General features: G+C 49.7%; 1 protein-coding gene across 1 annotated transcript in view; it reads left to right on the forward strand.

The window, feature by feature from the left end:
- Positions 1-21,461, forward strand: part of BCAM (basal cell adhesion molecule (Lutheran blood group)) — a 60,806-nt gene that overhangs the window by 15,701 nt on the left and 23,644 nt on the right. The window contains exons 2-3 of the mRNA XM_029576354.1: positions 10,147-10,274; positions 11,259-11,475. Coding sequence (XP_029432214.1) covers positions 10,147-10,274; positions 11,259-11,475 — 345 coding nt within the window. The remainder of the gene's footprint in view (positions 1-10,146; positions 10,275-11,258; positions 11,476-21,461) is intronic.

Here is a 21,461-nt window from a genome sequence, read left to right on the forward strand (position 1 = left end):
CACTGCTGCTGCCGGCGCTGTGCCTGTCCTGAGGCGGGATAGGGTGTGTGAGGGAAGCTTGCACTGCTGCTGCCGGCACTGTGCCTGTCCTGTGGTGGGAGCAGAGTGTGTGAGGGAAGCTTGCACTGCTGCTGCCGGCGCTGTGCTTGTCCTGTGGCGAGGTAGGATGTGTGAGGGAAGCTTGCACTGCTGCTGCCGGCGCTGTGCCTGTCCTGTGGTGGGGGGCAGGGTGTGTGAGGGAAGCTTGCACTGCTGCTGCCAGCGCTGTGCCTGTCCTGTGGCGGGGTAGGGTGTGTGAGGGAAGCTTGCACTGCTGCTGCCGGCGCTGTGCCTGTCCTGTGGTGGGGGCAGGGTGTGTGAGGGAAGCTTGCACTGCTGCTGCCGGCGCTGTGCCTGTCCTGTGGCGGGGGCAGGGTGTGTGAGGGAAGCTTGCACTGCTGCTGCCGGCGCTATGCCTGTCCTGTGGCGGGGGCAGGGTGTGTGAGGGAAGCTTGCACTGCTGCTGCCGGCGCTGTGCCTGTCCTGTGGCGGGGTAGGGTGTGTGAGGGAAGCTTGCACTGCTGCTGCCGGCGCTGTGCCTGTCCTGTGGTGGGAGCAGAGTGTGTGAGGGAAGCTTGCACTGCTGCTGCCGGCGCTGTGCCTGTCCTGTGGTGGGGCAGGGTGTGTGAGGGAAGCTTGCACTGCTGCTGCCGGCACTGTGCCTGTCCTGTGGTGGGAGCAGAGTGTGTGAGGGAAGCTTGCACTGCTGCTGCCGGCGCTGTGCCTGTCCTGTGGCGGGGGCAGGGTGTGTGAGGGAAGCTTGCACTGCTGCTGCCAGCGCTGTGCCTGTCCTGTGGCGGGGGGCAGGGTGTGTGAGGGAAGCTTGCACTGCTGCTGCTGGCGCTGTGCCTGTCCTGTGGCGGGGGCAGGGTGTGTGAGGGAAGCTTGCACTGCTCCTGCCGGCGCTGTGCCTGTCCTGTGGCGGGGTAGGGTGTGTGAGGGAAGCTTGCACTGCTGCTGCTGGCGCTGTGCCTGTCCTGAGGCGGGGTAGGGTGTGTGAGGGAAGCTTGCACTGCTGCTGCCGGCGCTGTGCCTGTCCTGAGGCGGGGTAGGGTGTGTGAGGGAAGCTTGCACTGCTGCTGCCGGCACTGTGCCTGTCCTGTGGTGGGAGCAGAGTGTGTGAGGGAAGCTTGCACTGCTGCTGCCGGCGCTGTGCTTGTCCTGTGGCGAGGTAGGATGTGTGAGGGAAGCTTGCACTGCTGCTGCCGGCGCTGTGCCTGTCCTGTGGTGGGGGCAGGGTGTATGAGGGAAGCTTGCACTGCTGCTGCCAGCGCTGTGCCTGTCCTGTGGTGGGGTAGGGTGTGTGAGGGAAGCTTGCACTGCTGCTGCCGGCGCTGTGCCTGTCCTGTGGCGGGGGCAGGGTGTGTGAGGGAAGCTTGCACTGCTGCTGCCGGCGCTGTGCCTGTCCTGTGGCGGGGGCAGGGTGTGTGAGGGAAGCTTGCACTGCTGCTGCCGGCGCTGTGCCTGTCCTGTGGCGGGGGCGGGGTGTGTGAGGGAAGCTTGCACTGCTGCGGCCGGCGCTGTGCCTGTCCGGTGGCGGGGTAGGGTGTGTGAGGGAAGCTTGCACTGCTGCTGCTGGCGCTGTGCCTGTCCTGAGGCGGGGTAGGGTGTGTGAGGGAAGCTTGCACTGCTGCTGCCGGCGCTGTGCCTGTCCTGTGGTGGGAGCAGAGTGTGTGAGGGAAGCTTGCACTGCTGCTGCCGGCGCTGTGCTTGTCCTGTGGCGAGGTAGGATGTGTGAGGGAAGCTTGCACTGCTGCTGCCGGCGCTGTGCCTGTCCTGTGGTGGGGGGCAGGGTGTGTGAGGGAAGCTTGCACTGCTGCTGCCAGCGCTGTGCCTGTCCTGTGGCGGGGTAGGGTGTGTGAGGGAAGCTTGCACTGCTGCTGCCGGCGCTGTGCCTGTCCTGTGGTGGGGGCAGGGTGTGTGAGGGAAGCTTGCACTGCTGCTGCCGGCGCTGTGCCTGTCCTGTGGCGGGGGCAGGGTGTGTGAGGGAAGCTTGCACTGCTGCTGCCGGCGCTGTGCCTGTCCTGTGGCGGGGGCAGGGTGTGTGAGGGAAGCTTGCACTGCTGCTGCCGGCGCTGTGCCTGTCCTGTGGCGGGGTAGGGTGTGTGAGGGAAGCTTGCACTGCTGCTGCCGGCACTGTGCCTGTCCTGTGGTGGGAGCAGAGTGTGTGAGGGAAGCTTGCACTGCTGCTGCCGGCGCTGTGCCTGTCCTGTGGTGGGGCAGGGTGTGTGAGGGAAGCTTGCAACTGCTGCTGCCGGCGCTGTGCCTGTCCTGTGGTGGGAGCAGAGTGTGTGAGGGAAGCTTGAACTGCTGCTGCCGGCGCTGTGCCTGTCCTGTGGCGGGGTAGGGTGTGTGAGGGAAGCTTGCACAGCTGCTGCCGGCGCTGTGCCTGTCCTGTGGCGGGGTAGGGTGGTGTGAGGGAAGCTTGCACTGCTGCTGCCGGCGCTGTGCCTGTCCTGTGGCGGGGTAGGGTGTGTGAGGGAAGCTTGCACAGCTGCTGCCGGCGCTGTGCCTGTCCTGTGGCGGGGTAGGGTGTGTGAGGGAAGCTTGCACAGCTGCTGCCGGCGCTGTGCCTGTCCTGTGGCGGGGTAGGGTGTGTGAGGGAAGCTTGCACTGCTGCTGCCGGCGCTGTGCCTGTCCTGTGGCGGGGTAGGGTGTGTGAGGGAAGCTTGCACTGCTGCTGCCGGCGCTGTGCCTGTCCTGTGGCGGGGGCAGGGTGTGTGAGGGAAGCTTGCACTGCTGCTGCCGGCGCTGTGCCTGTCCTGTGGCCGGGGCAGGGTGTGTGAGGGAAGCTTGCACTGCTGCTGCCGGCGCTGTGCCTGTCCTGTGGCGGGGTAGGGTGTGTGAGGGAAGCTTGCACTGCTGCTGCCGGCGCTGTGCCTGTCCTGTGGCGGGGGCAGGGTGTGTGAGGGAAGCTTGCACTGCTGCTGCCGGCGCTGTGCCTGTCCTGTGGTGGGGGCAGGGTGTGGGGGGGGGAGGGACTTGATTTCTGCTGCCTGTGCTAACATAGGCCCTGTTCAATACCTTTGTGAAGAATATTGTGGAAGGATTAGGAGAAAAAAAAAAGTCTTTTTGTGCTTGAGGCTAAGGTCTGCACCATAGTGGACATGCGTGAAGAAGTACCGAAGATGGAAAGAGATTTAAGAAAGCTTGTAGTGCTCTGAATTCCTTGGTTGCTAAATTTTAATGTAAAACAAAATGCAGAGTTATGCCCAGAAATCCAAGGGGTGACACCCTGATATCTACAAAGTAGGGCTGATACCTTGGGTGATATCTGAGGATTTCAAGGTAGAAAAACAGTGTGACAGTGCGGTGGCAAGAGATGGTAGGATGCTACTCTGCGTAAGGAAGAGTGTGAGGAGTAGAAAAAAGGAGGTGATTATGCCATTCTACGGCCATTAGTGTGACCTCCCTTGGATTATTGTGTCTGGTGGCCTTACCTTGGAAGTGATTGAGAGAAGGGCTACCAAATGGTACAAAGTCTGCATCAGAAGCCCTCTGGAATGAGACTTAGAAATCTAAACACGTACACCCTGGAAAAGAGGCAGGGAAAATCTGATCGAGACATTTAAATATCTGAAAGGTATTAACAGTGTAACACAGTAATAGTTGGCAGAAGAAGATCGAAAGGTCCATCCAGTCTGCCCAGCAAGCTGTACATGGTGGCAACTGCCACTCCGTGCAGATCCCCCCCCCCCCCCCCCCCGCCCCCAAACCCTCCCTCAGGGACAACAACTGCCGCTCCATGCAGGTTTATCCAAGCCTTATGTTAAGGGTAGTAATATTTACAATCAAAACCAAGCAACTGTCAAACCCACAATAAAATTACTGTTAGCAACATTTTATGCGGGTGCCTAGTCTTTTTGATAATTCAGACAGTGCTGCTTGAATGTGCTTTGCTTTTGGACTTGGCTGTAGAAGCAGTCCTGCGCTACGTAATGCGTTTTCCCCAAATGTCTGCGTATCAGTACCTTGAACTGTAAAATTGGGGCCCAGGGTTGGCTGGCGTCTGAATCCAGTTCCCCCCGCCACCAAAGCGGAGAGCGATGTTGCACTTGCATGAAAGTATCTTTCTATTTATTTTATTTAAAACCTTTTCTATACCGTCATTCAGTAATACACCATCACAACGGTTTACAATTAGGCACGTACATAAGTTTGGTTTATAAATTATCGAGAGGGTGCCAATACATTTTTCGGTTACATGTTACAATAATGTAATCTATATGGAAAGCGGATTGGAATTTCCATTTATATGATGGCGGGGGAACTGGATTCAGACGCTAGCCAACCCTGGGCCCCAATGTTTACAGTTCAAGGTACTGATACGCAGACATTTGGGGAAAATGCATTATGTAGCGCAAGACTGCTTCTACAGCCAAGCCCAAAAGCAAAGCACATTCAAGCAGCACTGTCTGAATTATCAAGGCTGCAAACGCAAAAGTGTTTAACAAATAATTGCTCTGTGCCACAGCTTAGCCTTGAATTTGTGGCCTTAATTTTATGACTGTCACCCCAGGCCTTATGTTAAGGGTAATGCCGTTCTGCAGGTTACTCCCAAAGTTAATATAGGTTACCCTGTTTCTTCATTTCCAGCCTCTAGGGATCTGCAGTGCACCTCTTCTGGCAGGTCATTTCAGGCCTCTCTGTGAAGAGATATTTTCTAATGTTGGTTCTCAGGCAACCGTCTTGGAGTTTATTATTGCGACCTGCTGTTCTATGGAAAAGATTCAATGTCTCTGCATCATTAAAATCTTTCAGGAATCTGAAGGTCTGTATCATACCTTCCCTGTTCCTCCTGTCCTCCAGGGTATATGTATTTAGATCCTTCAGAAACAGACCCCAAACCATTGTGGTCGCCTTCCTCTAGACCGTTACCATTCTGTCTCTATGCTTTTGGAGATCCGGTCTCCAGAAATGAATACAGTACTCCAGGTGAGGCCTCACCAAAGTCCTGTGCAAGGGCATGTTGCCTCCTTTTTTTCCTGTTGATTATTCCTCTCTCTGTTTTATTTATTTATTTTATATACCGTCGTTCCAAATAAAGATCACAACGGATTACAACATAACATACATATTATGGCATGGCTTATACAATGACCTAATGTAAGCACATAACATACATATAGGCATGAACATTGACTTCATGTAATCAGGTGGGATATAGATCTTCGGGGTGTTCTAGAGTTTCAACTAAAGATACAGGGATAAGAGGTTAGTGGTTTATAAGATGTTTCAGATTTTTTATTTTGACGTCATCAGGGTGTGATGGGCTGTTTAGTTCTATTGTTAGTTTGTTAGTGTCTCTGACCTTATTGGTGCTTGTTTTGAGCACAGGAAGTTTTAAGTTGTCCTTATTAGTGTTTGCTCTCTCTATGCAGCCCAGCATCCCTTTGGCTTTAACCACCGCCTTGTCACATTGCTTTGATGTCTTCAGATTTACAGACTCAATCACCCCAAGGTCCCTCTCCCAATCTGAATCCATTAGTCTTTCGCACCCCCATCACATACAGCTCTTTTGGATTACTCCACCCCAGACTCATGACACTGCACCTCTTGGCATTGAATCATAGCTGTCAAACCTTCTACCACTCTTCAAGCTTTCTTAAAGCAGTTTTCATTCTTTCTATTCCTTCAGGCTTGTCCACTTTTCCCTCTAGTCCCTCTGCAGTGACCCTCATGAAGACATTGAACAGAACCGGTCCCAAAACTGATCCTTGAGGGACTCCACTTAACACTGTTGACTCTTCAGAGTAGGTTCCACGTTGTCTCCTGTCAGTCAACCAGTTTGCAATCCACGCCACATCCTTGGCACCCATTCCTAGGCTTCTCATTTTATTTATGAGCCTCCTATGCATGACCATATCAAAAGCTTTGCTAATATCCAAGTAAACCACATCGAGTGCTCTGCCTTGATCTAATTCTGTAGTCAACCAATCAAAAAAAAAATCTATCAGATTTGTTTGATAGGACCTTCCTTAGGTGAAACCATGTTGCCTTGGTTCAAACAGTCCCCCTATATTGTTGATACTTCATATCCTTTCCTTCAACAGGACCTCCATTAATTTCCCCACCACTGAAGTGAGGCTAACCGGCCTGTAGTTTCCGGCCTCCTCTCTGCTCCCACTGTTGTGAAGCGGGACCACAACCGCTCTTCTCCAATCCCGTGGCACAGCTCCCGTTTCCAGGGATCTATTGAACAGGTCTTTCAGTGAACCCACCAACACATCTCTGAGCTCCCTCAGTATCCTGGGATAAACCTCATCAGGCCCCATGGCTTTGTCCACTTTCAGTTTTCCTAGCTTTTCCCAGTAAACAGAAGTATTTGTTTGATATTTCTGCCATTTCTTCATCTCCGTCCACACACTGCTCCTTGTCACCTTTCAGTTTTACTAGACCCCCCCTCAGGCCTTCCTCCTCTCACTGATATATTTGAAAAATGTTTTGTCTCCTCACTTGACCTCTTTGGCAGTCCTTTCTTCCTTTTGACGTTTTGAACAAAAAGAAAACCTCTTTCAAGGGAACGGACGTTCTAGAATGAGGAGATCACGATATGAGGCTCCAAGGGGGTTAGACTGAGGAGCAACGTCAGAAAATATTTTTTTTTACACAGAAAGGATGGTGGAGGAATGGAACTCCCTCCTGGGGTGAGTGGTGGCAGTCAAAACAGTAATGGGATAAACACAGAGAGCCCGATGCAATAAAGTGCTCCCAGCCTAGAGCGCAGGCTTACACACGGTTGGGCGCATGTTTTGGATGCGCTAGACTAGCACCTGATGCAATAAGGAGATTAGTGCATCCAAAACGCGCATCCAAACAAATGTATAGCTGATAGCGCTCATCACATGTAAATTCCATGTAGATGAGGCTATCAGCTATTACCTCCCCGATGCAGGAAAGGGCTGGGCACCCGACGCACCCTTTTTATCGCGGCAAATTTAACTCAGGCCCGGGAGGTGCCATAAAGTCAATCCAAGAGTCAAGGGCTCATGAGAAATTAAAAAATAGTGTCCTCTGTGGTTCCTCCTAGTTAGTCTCGTTGTGACAAATTTACTGCTTGTGGTGTTGAAAAATAAAAGGGTATGGGCTTGATTTAAAAAACAAATTCCGGTTGCACAGTGTGCACGCACAATAGCAAAGGGCGCTTAGCTACAGGCCTCCAGCAACCTCAGCCCGAGGCGGGGTAAGAACGGACGCTCGTACTGAGCACCCGTTGCAATTGAGGGCGCCCGATGCATTTGAGCGCTAGGGACATACAATTCTTTCCCGGTGCGTCCTTTTTTTTTTTCACGAGGCCCCTCATTTGCATACTGCATCGGGCGCCCAGGGGATGTGGCTGTGCGCTCGTTAGGAAAACTGGCGCTCAATACGAGCGGGTGCTCAATGTGGAAAGAGCAGACGATATGAGCGTTCCTAGCACTGTACGGCCAGACTGTGTGGTGAAGAGGCTACCATGGCAGAATCAGCTGGCACCAGTGACTTTCTGACAGGGCTGCATGTTCTGGGCATCCTCGTGAAAGTGCAGGCGCTCGCATAGCCGGGTCTGTCTGGCAGGCTGCGCAGGGGACCTGGGATGCTGGATGTTGCTAGTTATTGAGATTATCCCAGAGCCCTGTGGTTAGGCATGGGTGGAGTACAAAGGAGGAAAACAGAAAAGATTGTCCTGGATAAGCAAATTTTATTTGATTTATAATGTTTTATGTAGCTGGCAGCTGGGATGCATCCTTACCAGAGGGGACAGGATAACAGGGCTGGCTGAGATGCTCTTTTTCTGCTGTCATTTACAATGCTATGTTACTACGTACGATTGCTGTTTGTGCTGTGCCTGTTCTGTGGTGGGGCCGTGTGTGTGAGGAGAGCTTGCATTGCTACTGCTTGTGCTGTACCTGCTCTGTGGTGGGGTTGTGTGTGTGTTTGTGTGTGTGAGGAAAGCTTGCACTGCTGCTGCCTGTGCTGTTCCAGCTCTGTAGTGGGTGTGAGGAAACCTTGCTGCCTGTGCTATAGTGGGGTAATGTGTGTGTGTGTGTGAGGAAACCTTGCTGCCTATGCTATAGTGGGGTAATGTGAGTGTGTTTGTGTGTGAGTGTGTGTGTGTGTGTGTGTGTGAGGAAATCTTGCTGCCTGTGCTATAGTGGGGGTAATGTGTGTGTGTCTGTGTGAGGAAACCTTGCTGCCTGTGCTATAGTGGGGGTAATGTGTGTGTGTGTGTGTGTGTGAGGAAATATTGCTGCCTGTGCTATAGTGGGGGTAATGTGTGTGTGTCTGTGTGAGGAAACCTTGCTGCCTGTGCTATAGTGGGGGTAATGTGTGTGTGTCTGTGTGAGGAAACCTTGCTGCCTGTGCTGTACCTGCTGTACCTGCTTTAGGGTGGGACTGTGTGTCTGTGAGGGAAGCGTACACAGCTGCCTCCCACCTCTTCTGTGGAGGGGCATTGTGTGTGCGGGGGGGGGGGGAGAGGTTTGCATTGCTGCTGCCTGCACTGTACCTGTCCTGGGGCTGGGCAGTGTGTGTGTAGGGGGGGGGGGGGGGGGGGGAGAAGTTTGCATTGCTGCTGCCTGCACTGTACCTGTCCTGGGGCTGGGCAGTATGTGTAGGGGGGGATGGGGTGGAGAAGTTTGCATTGCTGCTGCCTGCACTGTACCTGTCCTGGGGCTGGGCAGTGTGTGTGTGTGCGGGGGGGGGGGGGGGGAGAGGTTTGCATTGCTGCTGCCTGCACTGTACCTGTCCTGGGGCTGGGCAGTGTGTAGGGGGGGGGGATGGGGGGAGAAGTTTGCATTGCTGCTGCCTGCACTGAACCTGTCCTGGGGCTGGGCAGTGTGTGTAGGGGGTGGGGGGATGGGGGGAGAGGTTTGCATTGCTGCTGCCTGCACTGAACCTGTCCTGGGGCTGGGCAGTGTGTGTGGGGAATGGGGGGAGAAGTTTGCATTGCTGCTGCCTGCACTGTACCTGTCCTGGGGCTGGGCAGTGTGTATGGGGGGGTGGATGGGGGGAGAAGTTTGCATTGCTGCTGCCTGCACTGTACCTGTCCTAGGATTGGGCAGTGTGTCTTGCAAGATGTAAGCAGACATGCCAGTGTAAATTATACCTTTAAAACTGACTTTAGCTCTGAGTGGAGTTGGTTAAATATGAGGAATGGTGACATTACAAAGCCTCTTTGCCTCTCATTCCTTCTTCTTCTATTGTAAATATCTCTCGGGTTTCTTTTACCGTAGAAATAACACAGTAGTGAGAAATGTCAGACAGAAGCAGTTAATTCATTATTGATTTTAGGGGATTTACAAGCACAGGAAAGTCAGACTTTACTGAACAAAAAGGAATTATTGGCAGACAACTAAAATAAAGCCATTAACGCAGAGGAAGGGGTGGGCTGGAGAGAGAGGGAGAGAAATGATGTCCTTCTCCAGCACTTAGAAGGAAGGGCGGTGGTGGAAAAGAGAGGCCTCTCTGCCTGGCACCCCAAGAAGGGGACGCTTATTAAACCTGGCTGGCCGTGCTCAGTACCCCCCGTTATAACTGAGGCGAGCTGTCAGAGACGCACCCCCTCCTCTCAAACGCCAGCCAGCCAGGCCCTCGCTGGAATGCTGGGAACAGGCTCCAGTTTTTATTAGACCCATGGTGCGTCTGTGCATAACGTAGCGGAAAATTCATTTTATTTTTGATTGTGAAGGTTGCTCCCCAGGGAAAACAAGCTCTGTGTACAGTTCCACTGTTTGTTGCTCTGGGAGGAGGCGCTGGAAGGGCCAGCAGCAAAGCGGCAGTGTGGGCCGGAGGGGGGGTCAGAGGGCAGGAGATCAGCTGCTTAGAGGAGCAGTAAAGGCCTCATCTTTCATCTCAGCTGAGTCCCAGCACCCTTTGCAGCCCCAGCACCTAAGAGAGATCCCACCCCTGGGGAGCAACTTTTCCAACGTTTTAGGAAGGGGAAATCTTGCCATTCTGATCGCTATAACAGATAGATCTGAATGTAGTACTTCTCCTGACTAGGGGTGATCTGGATTTTTATTTTTTTTTTACCTGTAGCTGGATGTTAACTCTCGCCTCCCCTTCTGCCCACAGGTTCCTCTGTGGCTGGCAGGTGTAATCAGCCCTTGCCTTCTCTTCTCCCTGCAGGTTGCTTTGCAGAAGTGGTGGTGTCTGTGCCAGAAGACGTCGAAGCAAAACTGGGCAGTAACGTCCTCATCCCTTGTACTCACACCATCAGCGAGAAGCCCCACAATTACACTGTGCAGTGGTTTGTAGTGAGTATCGCAGAGGTGGTGGGAAGGCGCGCCAGCAGGTATACAACATTCAGCCTGGCCTGGCCTTGACAGTCACAGCTCGGCAGCAGGGATCTTGGTTTGATTTGGGTGTCACTCTCTCCCCCCTTGTCCCCCTTCTTTCTCTGTTCTATGTGGGTCTGGTTCTGATTGTGATCCTTGTGGCTATCGCTGCCACAAGGTTTGTTTCTGGTTCTGACGCTTATCTCTTGCCTTTCCCCTCTGTGCCCAGCCAGGATCTGATTAACATAAGAACATCAGGAATGTCATTGCAGGTCAGACCAGTCGTCCACTGAGCCCCGCATCCTGCCTCTGGCAGTGATCCTAATGGGGAGATGCCTTTCCTGTTGGTCCCAGATGTAAGAGGTGGCAGTCCCCATGTCTGCCTGGCCAATCATTTTTAGTGGACCTTTTTCTCCAGAAACTTATCTAACCAATTTTAAACCCTGCTGTGCTACTGGCTTTTACTACATCCTCTGCCAAGAAATTCCGCAGCTTAATTGCGCATTGACTGGAAATATACCTTTTTACATTTGTTCTTTTGTTTTTCCAAAATCTGTTTATTAACCAAAATACCTATGTACAAACAAGGAATAGCAAGTATATTACTGGCAACTCAACAACAAAACTTAAATTTGTTCTAAATCTGCTACTAATTCGTTTTATGGGGTGACCCCTGGTCCTAGTACTGTTTTGAAAGGGTAAATAACTGTTAACCTGTCCCACACCACTCAGGATTTTATTAACCTATATCATGTGATCTCTTTGGATCTGTCATCCTTATCCTTTCCATATAGTTTGCTTCTGGTTCTGATCTGTGTGAATCCCCTCCTCCCGAGGTTCTGTGCAAAGATCCAGTTCTGCCTCTGAGCCCCTCCACCCTGTATTCTATTTCAGGTCCACCTCTCGTTCTGGCTCCGGTTCTGACTCTTGCATGCCACTTGCTCTTTCTCTTGATTGCTACAGACAGATAAGAATGGACAGCGCAGGCGCATTGCGTATCGGGACGAGCGCGTCAGAATAACGGACGCCGACACGGAGTACACAGAGAAGGTCTCCATGGACCAGGACTTCAGTCTCAAGATCACAGGAGTGGAATTGACTGACGAGAGGATTTTCTACTGCCAGGTGATGGCTGGCCCAGCAGGGAGCAGCGAGGGCATGGCCAATCTGAAAGTCTACGGTGAGGCACGAGCCTGAGGGGTGGGGGGGGGGGAGTGGGAGGGCATGAGGAATATTGGATGGTATGGAGGGGGTTTGGGAGGGACAGCAGGGAATAGTGCAAGACTTGGGAATGGGTCTGACTAGGGATTATGGGAGGGAGAGTTGGTACACACTGGGACCGAGTGGGAGGGGGGATAGGATTGAGGGATACAAGAAGATTGTTGGGGCTCACTGGGACGGAGTGTGGGAGATGGGATTAAGGGATAGTTGAGCTGCTCTAAGGCAGGGTGTGGAAGGGTTGGATTGAGGGGGTATAGGGGAGAGGTTTGAGCTGCTGTAGGACACAAGCTTTCCATTTTCTTCACCTCTGGCCTAATAAATGGATGCTGGAGGAGGTGGGCAGAGCATGAAGGGGTGGCCGAGGCCTTGGTAAAGTGAGGGGGCGGCGGCAGATAAAAGGCTCTCCAGTTTCTGCCTCCCATCTGCACGATTCAGGTTTGCTGTTCTCTTTGGAAGGACATGAAAGGAATTCCTTTGGAAGTTGTGGCAGGTTACCCTGATGAGAAACTGCTCGTGGGCTGGGCTTGTGGTGGGGGTGCTCTCTGGAATTCAGACAATGCACTTTGTCTGAGAAGAGTATTCATCTCTGGATTAAACGGTCACTTTTCCCACTGTGGGAGGAGTAAGGGGCTCTTGGTACAGAAGCAGCACACAGGATGTCCAGTGAGCCCTTGGTCCTCTCTCCTCTCCTCCAGGCCTGAAACAGGTTCCTGCCAAACAGACTCCAAACAGCAGCTGAGAACACACAGCTAAAGTTAGATCAACAAGGGCAGGCGGGGAGGGGGAGAGAGAGAGAGACACACACACACACACACACACACACACACACACACACACACACACACTCTCTCTGCTTGCAAGAGCTTCTGGCCCTGAGATTCTCTCTCCTCCCTCTCTCTCTGCCCTTATCTCTCTCTGCCTACTTCACAGTACCTCCTGCCGCTCCCAGCCCCAAGCTGTTGTTTTTTTCTTTCCCAGCTCTCTCTGCCTCTCCCCCTCTCTTTGCTCTCTTCACTCATTACACTTCAGTGACCATCAGTCTCTGGCTGGCCTGTGACACTGTCTGCTCTCTCTGATTACTTGGCTGTAACCTTACAGGAGGTGAAGCTGGTTCTGCCTGCACCCGGCAGCCTTTATTTCTGACTCGGGTGCAGACGGTCACAGATGCTTGCCCAAAGGGTTCACCTCAGGCCAATGGGAACAGAGCCCCCCCAAAAAGGGGGCAGTAGTGGACCTGGTGCTTACGCATGAGGAAAGTATTCCTAATGTCCAAGCAAGTGGTCATCTGAGGTTCAGTAATCATCAGTGTGGGTTAATATAGGAGCAAAGGAAAAGAGGGGTCCCCCAAAGGTTAGGGACTTTATTAAACTGAGGGGAGGGTCTTCGGGAGGTGGTGGAAGGGTGGGGAGGCCTTTGTTGAGAAGAACAGTGGACTAAACTGAAAGGAAGGTGTGAGGGCATCAGATCTTTGTTAGGAAAGTGCGTAGATGTCAGAGGAAAAAGAGGCCAGAAAGGCTTTCAAAAGAGGTGGCGGGAAAGGTCAAAAACAGCAGCACTCAAAAAGTAGAAGGGATCTCAGGGGGGGGAAAAGGACAAGAAGGAACACCTGAGAAAGTAGCCGGGACAGCGGAGACACAAGCAGAGGGGAAAATGGCCAAGGCAGTGAAAGAAGGTGGCCAGACCTTTCCTGACCTGTCAGCCAAAGGCAGGGATTGCAAGACTAGAGGTGAAAAGGTGACCGAGCCAAAACCCAGCTGGGAAGCAACCCGCAGAGCATCTTCAGAGATGGAATTGAATGGGGATCAATTTAATCGGCTTCTTCCAGTTTGTAGATCTGCTTTAGTAGTGGTCTGTAGTTGGTAGACTTTACAATGGTGGGTGTTTCGAAAACCAGTCATATTCATCCTTTATCTGGCTATATTCTAGCCGGATAACTAATTAGTCAGATAAAAAGGGGGCATTTTAAGGGCATTCTGGGGAAAGGCTGAGATATCTGGCCAACCTAGCTGAATATCGGGGATATCTGGCCAGGTTAGCCGGATAGCGCGCTACTTAACCGGATATCTTGAAGAGATATCCAGCTAAGTAGCACTGTCATTACCAAAACCACCGAAAAATTAAGAGAGCTAATTCCCTCCCTCCCCTCCCAAAGCTTAATAAAAGGCTCTCATACCATATTTACCTACCCCACCCCAAACCTTTGTTAAAACTTAGGATGGGGCCGGCATTGTACGCCAGCCCCAGTCCCGATATTCCATTAAAGAGGCTCAGGCTGCCTCTCTTCCTGCCCCCCTCCACCCACCCACCCACAAGGAATCCTAGGGGTGCCAACCGCCATCCCCCCCCTTCCCGATACATTTTTGGTACGAGCTGTGAGCAAGGGACCCTCTACCCCGCTTTTGGCGCCTCCAGCACTATAAGTGTAAACCTCAGTGCAAGCTTACGGAAAAGATAAGGAAAGATAAGGAACGCCCTCTTTCATAAACCAGACGATCCAATTAGAAGATTCCTTTTGCTCCCACTACGTGCAGAATGCAGTTTTACACCGATCTCTATATTTGGTCACTCGTTTTGTGGTCGTCATCCCATCATTTGGTGAATCTTAGTTCAAGGCTCTCTCTTCAGGATCAAGGTAGGGCTTTCCTTCTGAAGTTCCTTGCACAAGAATTTGTATTTTTTTTCCACCTTCTTCCAGCTTCTTCCCTCATTAGCAAAATCCAAGGCAGGTTACTTTTCATTGCGTCTCTTTCTTAAGGCAATTAAAGAATGTGACAATGTATACAATTTTATCAGTCTGTTGGATCCTGGAGTTTACTAATTTGCAGCCTATGCGCTGATCACATCACAGAAAGACTGTAACTTGTTTTGTGATTTTTTCTGGAAGAAAACTTTAAGAACTGGTACAGAAATCACACAGAGATACCCGAGCTGTGGTAACACTGTCGTTTCAATTAATTGATCTTTCTTCCGTAGATCTAGTATAGGGGAGAAATTATCAGGTCTGATGATCTCCAGTTTTGAATTTAGTAGAATGCCCAGATTAAATTTTAGCAGGTTAAATTTCCAGGTGAATTGCCAGCAATTTAGGGTACAACTTGGGTAGTTCCAGGACAGTAGGCATGCTTGGGACAGATTGGAGGGCAATGGTGGTAAAAGGGTTGAGGGCACAGATAAAGACATGGGGGTCGAGGGAGATGATGATAGCTTGCGTAAGGACATGTAAACATGCATCTACCCAAACTGGATGAATCTCAACTGGGTAGACAATTTTTGCTTTCTCTGCCGTCATTTCTGTGTTTACTACCAAGGCCTAATTTGTGGGGGAACGGCCAGGAACTCAGTTCCAGGCACTACTTTTCAGGCTTAAGAGGCAGAGCAGCCAAGATGTTCTGATCCAGACCCTCCCCTCCAGGCAGACTGCAAGGAAGAAGTGGGGAGAGTGTGACCACTGGTGGAGGCTGGGAATGGAAGATACAGGGGTGGATTGCAGGAAAATATCAGCCCGGGGGATTTTTTCAAAACTGGCCCATGGGGTATCTATCACCCTCATGCACTTTCCCTGCAGCACATGTTTCAACAGCTCCCAAAAGCACGCCAAGTCAACCCTGGAAGCTGGTAGCATTGAGCCAAAATATCTCCAAAATAAACTTGATCTTTCCTAAATAACGAAGAAGTTGAGGACATTCTAGATCAGGGGTGAGCAGAGCTGCAGCCCCCTGCTCCATCCATGCAAATTGGTGGGGCCCCCTACACATCTGCTTATCTCTCTTATAGAGATATATCCTGGATTCTCACTCTGGTTCTTGAACCAGTTGCAAGTAATGACACTGCCAGCCAGTGTCAGACACACACATGGTCAATCACAAACAGATTTTTAGATTGCAGAAACTTTATTGGCACATACACATAGACACCCACAAAGACACATACTCTTTGTCAGACACAAAAATACACCCCACACAGAGTGTGTGTGTATGTCAGAGAGAGAGAGATATACCTACCCACACACACACTCTCTCTCACAAAGTGTGTATGGGTGTGTGCTTCTCTCTCACTTTCTCTGAAACAGATACACACGCACTCTCTCCGACATGCTACTTTTGTGCTGCTTACACAGTGAGTGCCCCCAGTACAGCACTGCTGCATCATGGTGTAAAGTTTTGGTTGCTGCCAGCCCTTCCCCATTCTGTAGCAGGCCCCTCCCTTTCCCAGTCTCATTCTCTAGGAGACTCGCTGGTTCCAGAGCCAGCTGCTTCTCTCAGAGCTCAGTACAGTCACCTCAGACAGAAGTATCCCCAACACTGCATAGGCACTTCCTCCTGGCTTGTCCCCTTCCTTCCTGTGCCTGTAGCTTGCCTCCACTTCTGCAACCCTCTCATCACTCTAGTGCATTCCCATTGACTGCAGGCTTTTATGGTTCCCAGGCTGTGCTCTGCCTACCGACTCCAGGGGAGAGGAGTACCAGAAGCGATCCATACTGTTCCCTGGGCTTATAAAAAGAGAAAATTAAGCCCTGGCCGAGACTGGGGAGAGCCACTAACCCAAAGCAGCTGATGAATAGAACATCCAATGATTAAAAACATATAACATTGTTTTCTTAAAGTTTACAAACATCAATAAAATATCTCAAAACAGCAGCACATCAAGTAACACCTAATAATTAAAACTAAAGCTAAAAAAAAAAATCCCTTGCTCTCCATACCTGGGAACTTTAGACTCCAGTCACCCTGAGATTGTCATGGGTTAGTCATGGGAGGAGGAATAGCCTAGTGGTTAGAGCAGTGGACTATGAACCAGGAGACCATGGTTCAAGCCCTGCTGTTGCTCCTTCTGACCTTGGGCAAGTCACTTTACCCTCCATTGCCTCAGGTACAAAGCTTAGATTGTAAGCCCTCTGGGGATAGGGAAATACCTACAGTACCTGAATGTAAACCTGTGTGATAACTTGAATGTCGGTTAATAATAATGGATAGGAGGTATGCAGAAACTTTCTTCTTTCTCTCATATATGCACACTCTCTAGCATACATGTTCATTCTTACACAGACTCCCTTATATTCTCTCACACACATGCTGACTGGCTCATAAACTCTGGCTCACTCATGTTCACTGGTTTAAATAGTCTTTTTTCTCACACATATGCTCATTGACTCACTGTTGTCTCTCACTCACACACAAGCTCTGAAAACCACAGCAAGCCTGATTGTATTATTATGCAGTGCAACAACAGAAAAGCAGAAACATCATCATTCCTCATAAAACATTAAGCAATAAAGTCAAGAAATACAAAACATCATTCATAATATTAAAACCATACTAATAAAAAGAATAAATATGTCAAGCAGGCCACAGCCAGGATGGGCTCTGCCATGGCCATGCAGGCCTCTCTCCTGGCCCTGCGAGTTTCTCTTTGGGCCGCAGCTAGGGCTGCCAACATTTCCAGGACTGGACACTTGAGGAATGGGGATGGGGAGAAGAGACAGGGTGTCCCTCATTAGCAGAAATTTTATATCCAGCCTGGGAACTGCCTAATCACTGCATCTATGTATGCAATAAAGGGCAATAATGAATTGACAGGCTGCACATAGGCAACAATTTATCTTACAGCCTCTCAGGGCAATGAAGGGGGCCTCCTGCCACTCAGCTGCTCCCCATTTCAATTTCTCGTGGATTATAAGCGGGCGTTGGTGGGTAGCACAAACCTTTCCCTGTGTCCCTCTCCGTACGCACACACATTCATTCTGTCACACACAAACAACACTCACTCATACATGCTCCCTCTCTTTCACTCATGATCTCAGAAGGTCAGAGTCATGCTGGGCAGGGAAGGCGGAAAAGAGGGGAGAACCTGGGCTGTCATAAGAGGCAAGCAACTGCGCAGAGTGCCAGCCCCAGGGGGCACTAAAGCACCTCATTAGGGGGCCCGGCCACCATTGTAGTAGAACAAGCGTTCCTTAGCCCCCATGTGGCTGCCAGTCATGTCATCCAAGGAGGTACTGCCTGCCCCCTCCCCTCCAGGCATATTACTTACATTACCCAGGGTACTGAGCAGCCCAGCAATAGGCTTGAGGGAGGAAGGTACAGCCTATAGAGCAATTTCCCAGACAGCTGCAGCTGTCAGCCGGACTGAGCAAGAGACCCTGTGACCCACTCCCTCCCTCCATGCTCCCCTCTGTATCTCAGCCCCATCATGCTCCCCAGGTGTCTATCTCCCCTTTCCTCCCCTTTTGTCTCTGTCCCCCCCCCCCCCCCCCCTCGCTGTCTCTCTCCTTCTCTCTGTCTGTTTCTCCACCTTCTCCTGTCCCTGGCCCAGCATGCTGTGAGAGGGGAGGGGTCATTGCTACAGAAATCTGTGGAGTGCCTGGAGCTCTGCTGTGCCTCCCCCCCCCCCCCCCATGCTGTCCAATCAGGATAAGAAAAGAGCTGGGGGCAGGAAAACAAGGCAGCTCTCCTCCGAGAGGCCCCCACCCTGCCTGTCTCTCCCTGTAACTGAGAGAGGAGGAGTTACCTGCAAAACCCGGACTTTTAGCGTCTGGTGGGGGCTTCTGACTGGATGCTGCACAGCGTGCCTGAGAACCCTAGCAGCTGTCCCTCCTCTTCCTCCGGGAAGTTAAAAAAAAAAAAAAAAAGTCATGTGATGGAAGCAAGGTGATGGGGAGAGAGTTCACAATGTGCCCGGGCCCTGCTCCCTCTCACCTCCTACCCCCATGCCACAATTCCTCTCTCTTTTTTGTCTACAAATTGAGCCCTGGTTACCGTGTAATGACAGAACTTTGCTTTTGGCTCAATTTAGTTTGTATCTATTTTAGAAAAATTATTGATTAGGGTCTTTAACTCTTCAACAGAGCTATTTGGGTTAGAAAGAGTTAAGCAAATGTCAGCAGCATACATAAGTGGTTTGTATTCAACATCATCTCCTCTAATGCCTGACATCTTCCTGATTTGTTTGGTAGCAAGTTTCAGTGCTTCCAGTGCGAAATGATGACACAACCTGAGAGGCCACTGCTACTAAGGGAATGCTAACTTCTGTTCTCCTGGACAGAATTTGTGCATACATTTTGTCGATATTCATTAGGGATCTGGGTCTTTAATTTTTCCACTTTGCTGGAGTTTTTCTTCTTTCTAGGTATCAGAGTAATAATTACTGAGCTTCCATGATTTAGCAGATATTCAAACTCTTTGATTTCCCTAAATATCTGGAGGAACGTTAATAGTGGAGTGGAGAAGCAACCTAGTGTTTAGAGGAGCAGGCTGCAAGCCAGGAAAGACAGGATTTAAATCCTGCTGATACCCCTTGTGACCTTGATCAAGTCACTGCACCCTCCATTGCCTCAGGGCCTGATTTACTAAGGCTTTTCTCCCACTCTGTGTTTATGGGGAAAAATGTTTCGTAAATTAGGCTCTAACATTGTAAGCCCTCTGGATGTAACTCACATTGAATGAAAAGGCATGAGTTAAGTCTAAATAAATTATAACTTCATCTTTGCATGACCTATAAAACTCACTGGGAAAGCCATCTTTCTCGGGGGCTTTTCCTGTTGGCAACAATGAATAGACCTGCTGAGGTTCTCCTGCACGGTGTCATCAATCTTTGTTATCTTGATCCCTGCAAGAACATTTCCTACCAAGGTGCCATTTCTTAAGACATATATATTCATATAAAATTCTTTGAAAACATTCGCTATTTGGGATGAATCTGGAAGCAGCTGATTATTTTTGCAGGACAGATGAGAAATGATAGGAGACTCTTGCTACTTTTTGATTTGCACTGCAAGTAGTCTACTGATAACTTTTCCCCTCTCTCATAGAGTCATTGCTTCAACCGAAATAATGCATATTCAACTTTCAGCTGGTGACTTGTTTTTTATGCTGCTAATATTTTTTTGATGAGTTTGTTTACTTCAGGATCTAATTTCTATACCCACATCCTTTTTTCTTTTTGTTCGCTGCCATTGTTATTGAACGACTTCTAATAAAGGGCTTACAAGCCTCTCAGAATATCCCAGGTGAATGGAAAGAATCCTCATTGAGCTCAACAAATTGCTTTACTGCTTTCTTGATTTTCTCAGTTTCAGCAGAATCTTCTAGAAGGCTCACAGTCAGATGCCGCTTTAGTGGACATGGATGGTTCTAAGATTGTGCAGAAAATGGGGGCTTGATCGAATGACCGACATGCAGCACTCAAGAACCGGTAACTCTAGTTCTCGAGTGCTGCATGTCGGTCAGGTAGCCATGATATATGCATGAGATGCATTTGCATGCACTGCTTCCACTGCATGCAAATACATCTCATGCATAATAATTGCGGATATCCTGAAAACCTGACCAATTTGCCTCACTGGAGGACAGGAGTTGCTTGCACCTAGGATAGAACCAATATTTCCTATGTGGCAGTTCTGCACAAAGCATATCAACTGCCCAGAGAGCAGAAAGTAAACTGTTCTGGCAAATTAAATCGTCACTATTCATATTCTGAGCATAATGGACTGCCTATCATTATTTTTGAATCACCAGGTTTGAGTATTGCTATAATTCGTCTTCCATCAACATTGGAAATTTGCTGAGTTAATTTTATAGGAAATCCTTCTCTGTAGAAGGATTATGAAACCACATTTTTACTGTTACTCTTAGTACGACTAACTGTAAACACGTTGCCACCTAATCTAGTTTCCGTTTCAGTGCTTCAGTTTCATAGAAAAGGGTCTTTTGTAAGTTGTGATGTCTGTACCTAGGGATTTGAGGCAATTAGGCATTTTCTGTTTTTAATATAATGATTTACCCATGCCTGTTCATGGATATTATTTTAATTAACCCACATTATTTATTTATTTGTTTGTTTGTTGCGTTTATTTATCTCATTTTTATATTCCGCTTTTCAGTACTTCATTAGTGATGTTTGTGGAAGAATGGTCGTTCCTGCAAAGGATTTCTTAGTGATGATGATAACATCAGCCATTTCTGATCCTCTTCAGGCCGACTGGATACTTCACTAGTTCTCATGTTCACTTTAGGGCTATTTGAAAACGTGACCTGTTTACGTTCCTCAAGGGCTAGGAGTGAATGCGTTTGCGCTGGGGAATGGAAGCGATGGCTGTTGAGACCCCTCACTTTCATCCCCCCGTGTGACTATCCATAGGAAAAACTCACGTTGTCAGTTTGAATGATAACTTTCCTTACCTGTAGTTTGATGGCTTAAAACCAGAAAACTCCCATCAATAACTAATATAATGTGTACTTAAATTACCTGTGTAATTTCCCTTTGAAAATTAGCTGCAAGGTATATGGGTACAAAAGTATCTGCAGACCTTGCACCTCTGCCCCTCATAAAGGATCAGGGCTGAGAGATTGGGCAAAAGACATGGTTTTGTTGGTTTTCAGTATGGGAAGAGATGTGCTTATCTACCCAAAATTGTAGAAAACCAAGGAGGAAGACAACTGGGGGGCAGGGAGGGGGATCGACTCTCCTTATCTATATTACAATTTCTGTGCCATTCATTGCTGAGACTTCATTGAGTCCATTGTTGAAGGCCATATCTCAAAAAGGATGTAGAGAAGGCAGTCCACAGAGTCTGTTCCCAAATCCCTGCAAAAAGGAGACTGAAGACCTAAATATGTATCCGTGAAAAAAGGGGAGGGATTATGACTGAGACATTCAAATACCTGAAATGCATAAGGGAGGCACACATAGCAAGAATTTTTCAGTGGAGGAGTTTGAGAACGCAAGCTCATAATGTGAGGCTCAAAGGCAGCAGACTCTGAAATAACATCAGAAAATATCTGTTCACAGAAAAGGGTGTTCATGGAGGCAAAAACGGTAACAAAGCTCAAGGAAGCCCAGGATAAGCACAGAGAAGAATGAAGGGAAAACCAGAGATCAGCTGGGGTCTGTGGCATTGCAAATGGAAGCAAACTGGGTGGACTTGATGGGCCTTATATCTGCCGGCGT

The sequence above is a fragment of the Rhinatrema bivittatum genome, chromosome 14 (genome assembly GCF_901001135.1).
Source record: "Rhinatrema bivittatum chromosome 14, aRhiBiv1.1, whole genome shotgun sequence".
In the NCBI taxonomy this organism is placed as follows: Eukaryota; Metazoa; Chordata; class Amphibia; order Gymnophiona; family Rhinatrematidae; genus Rhinatrema; species Rhinatrema bivittatum.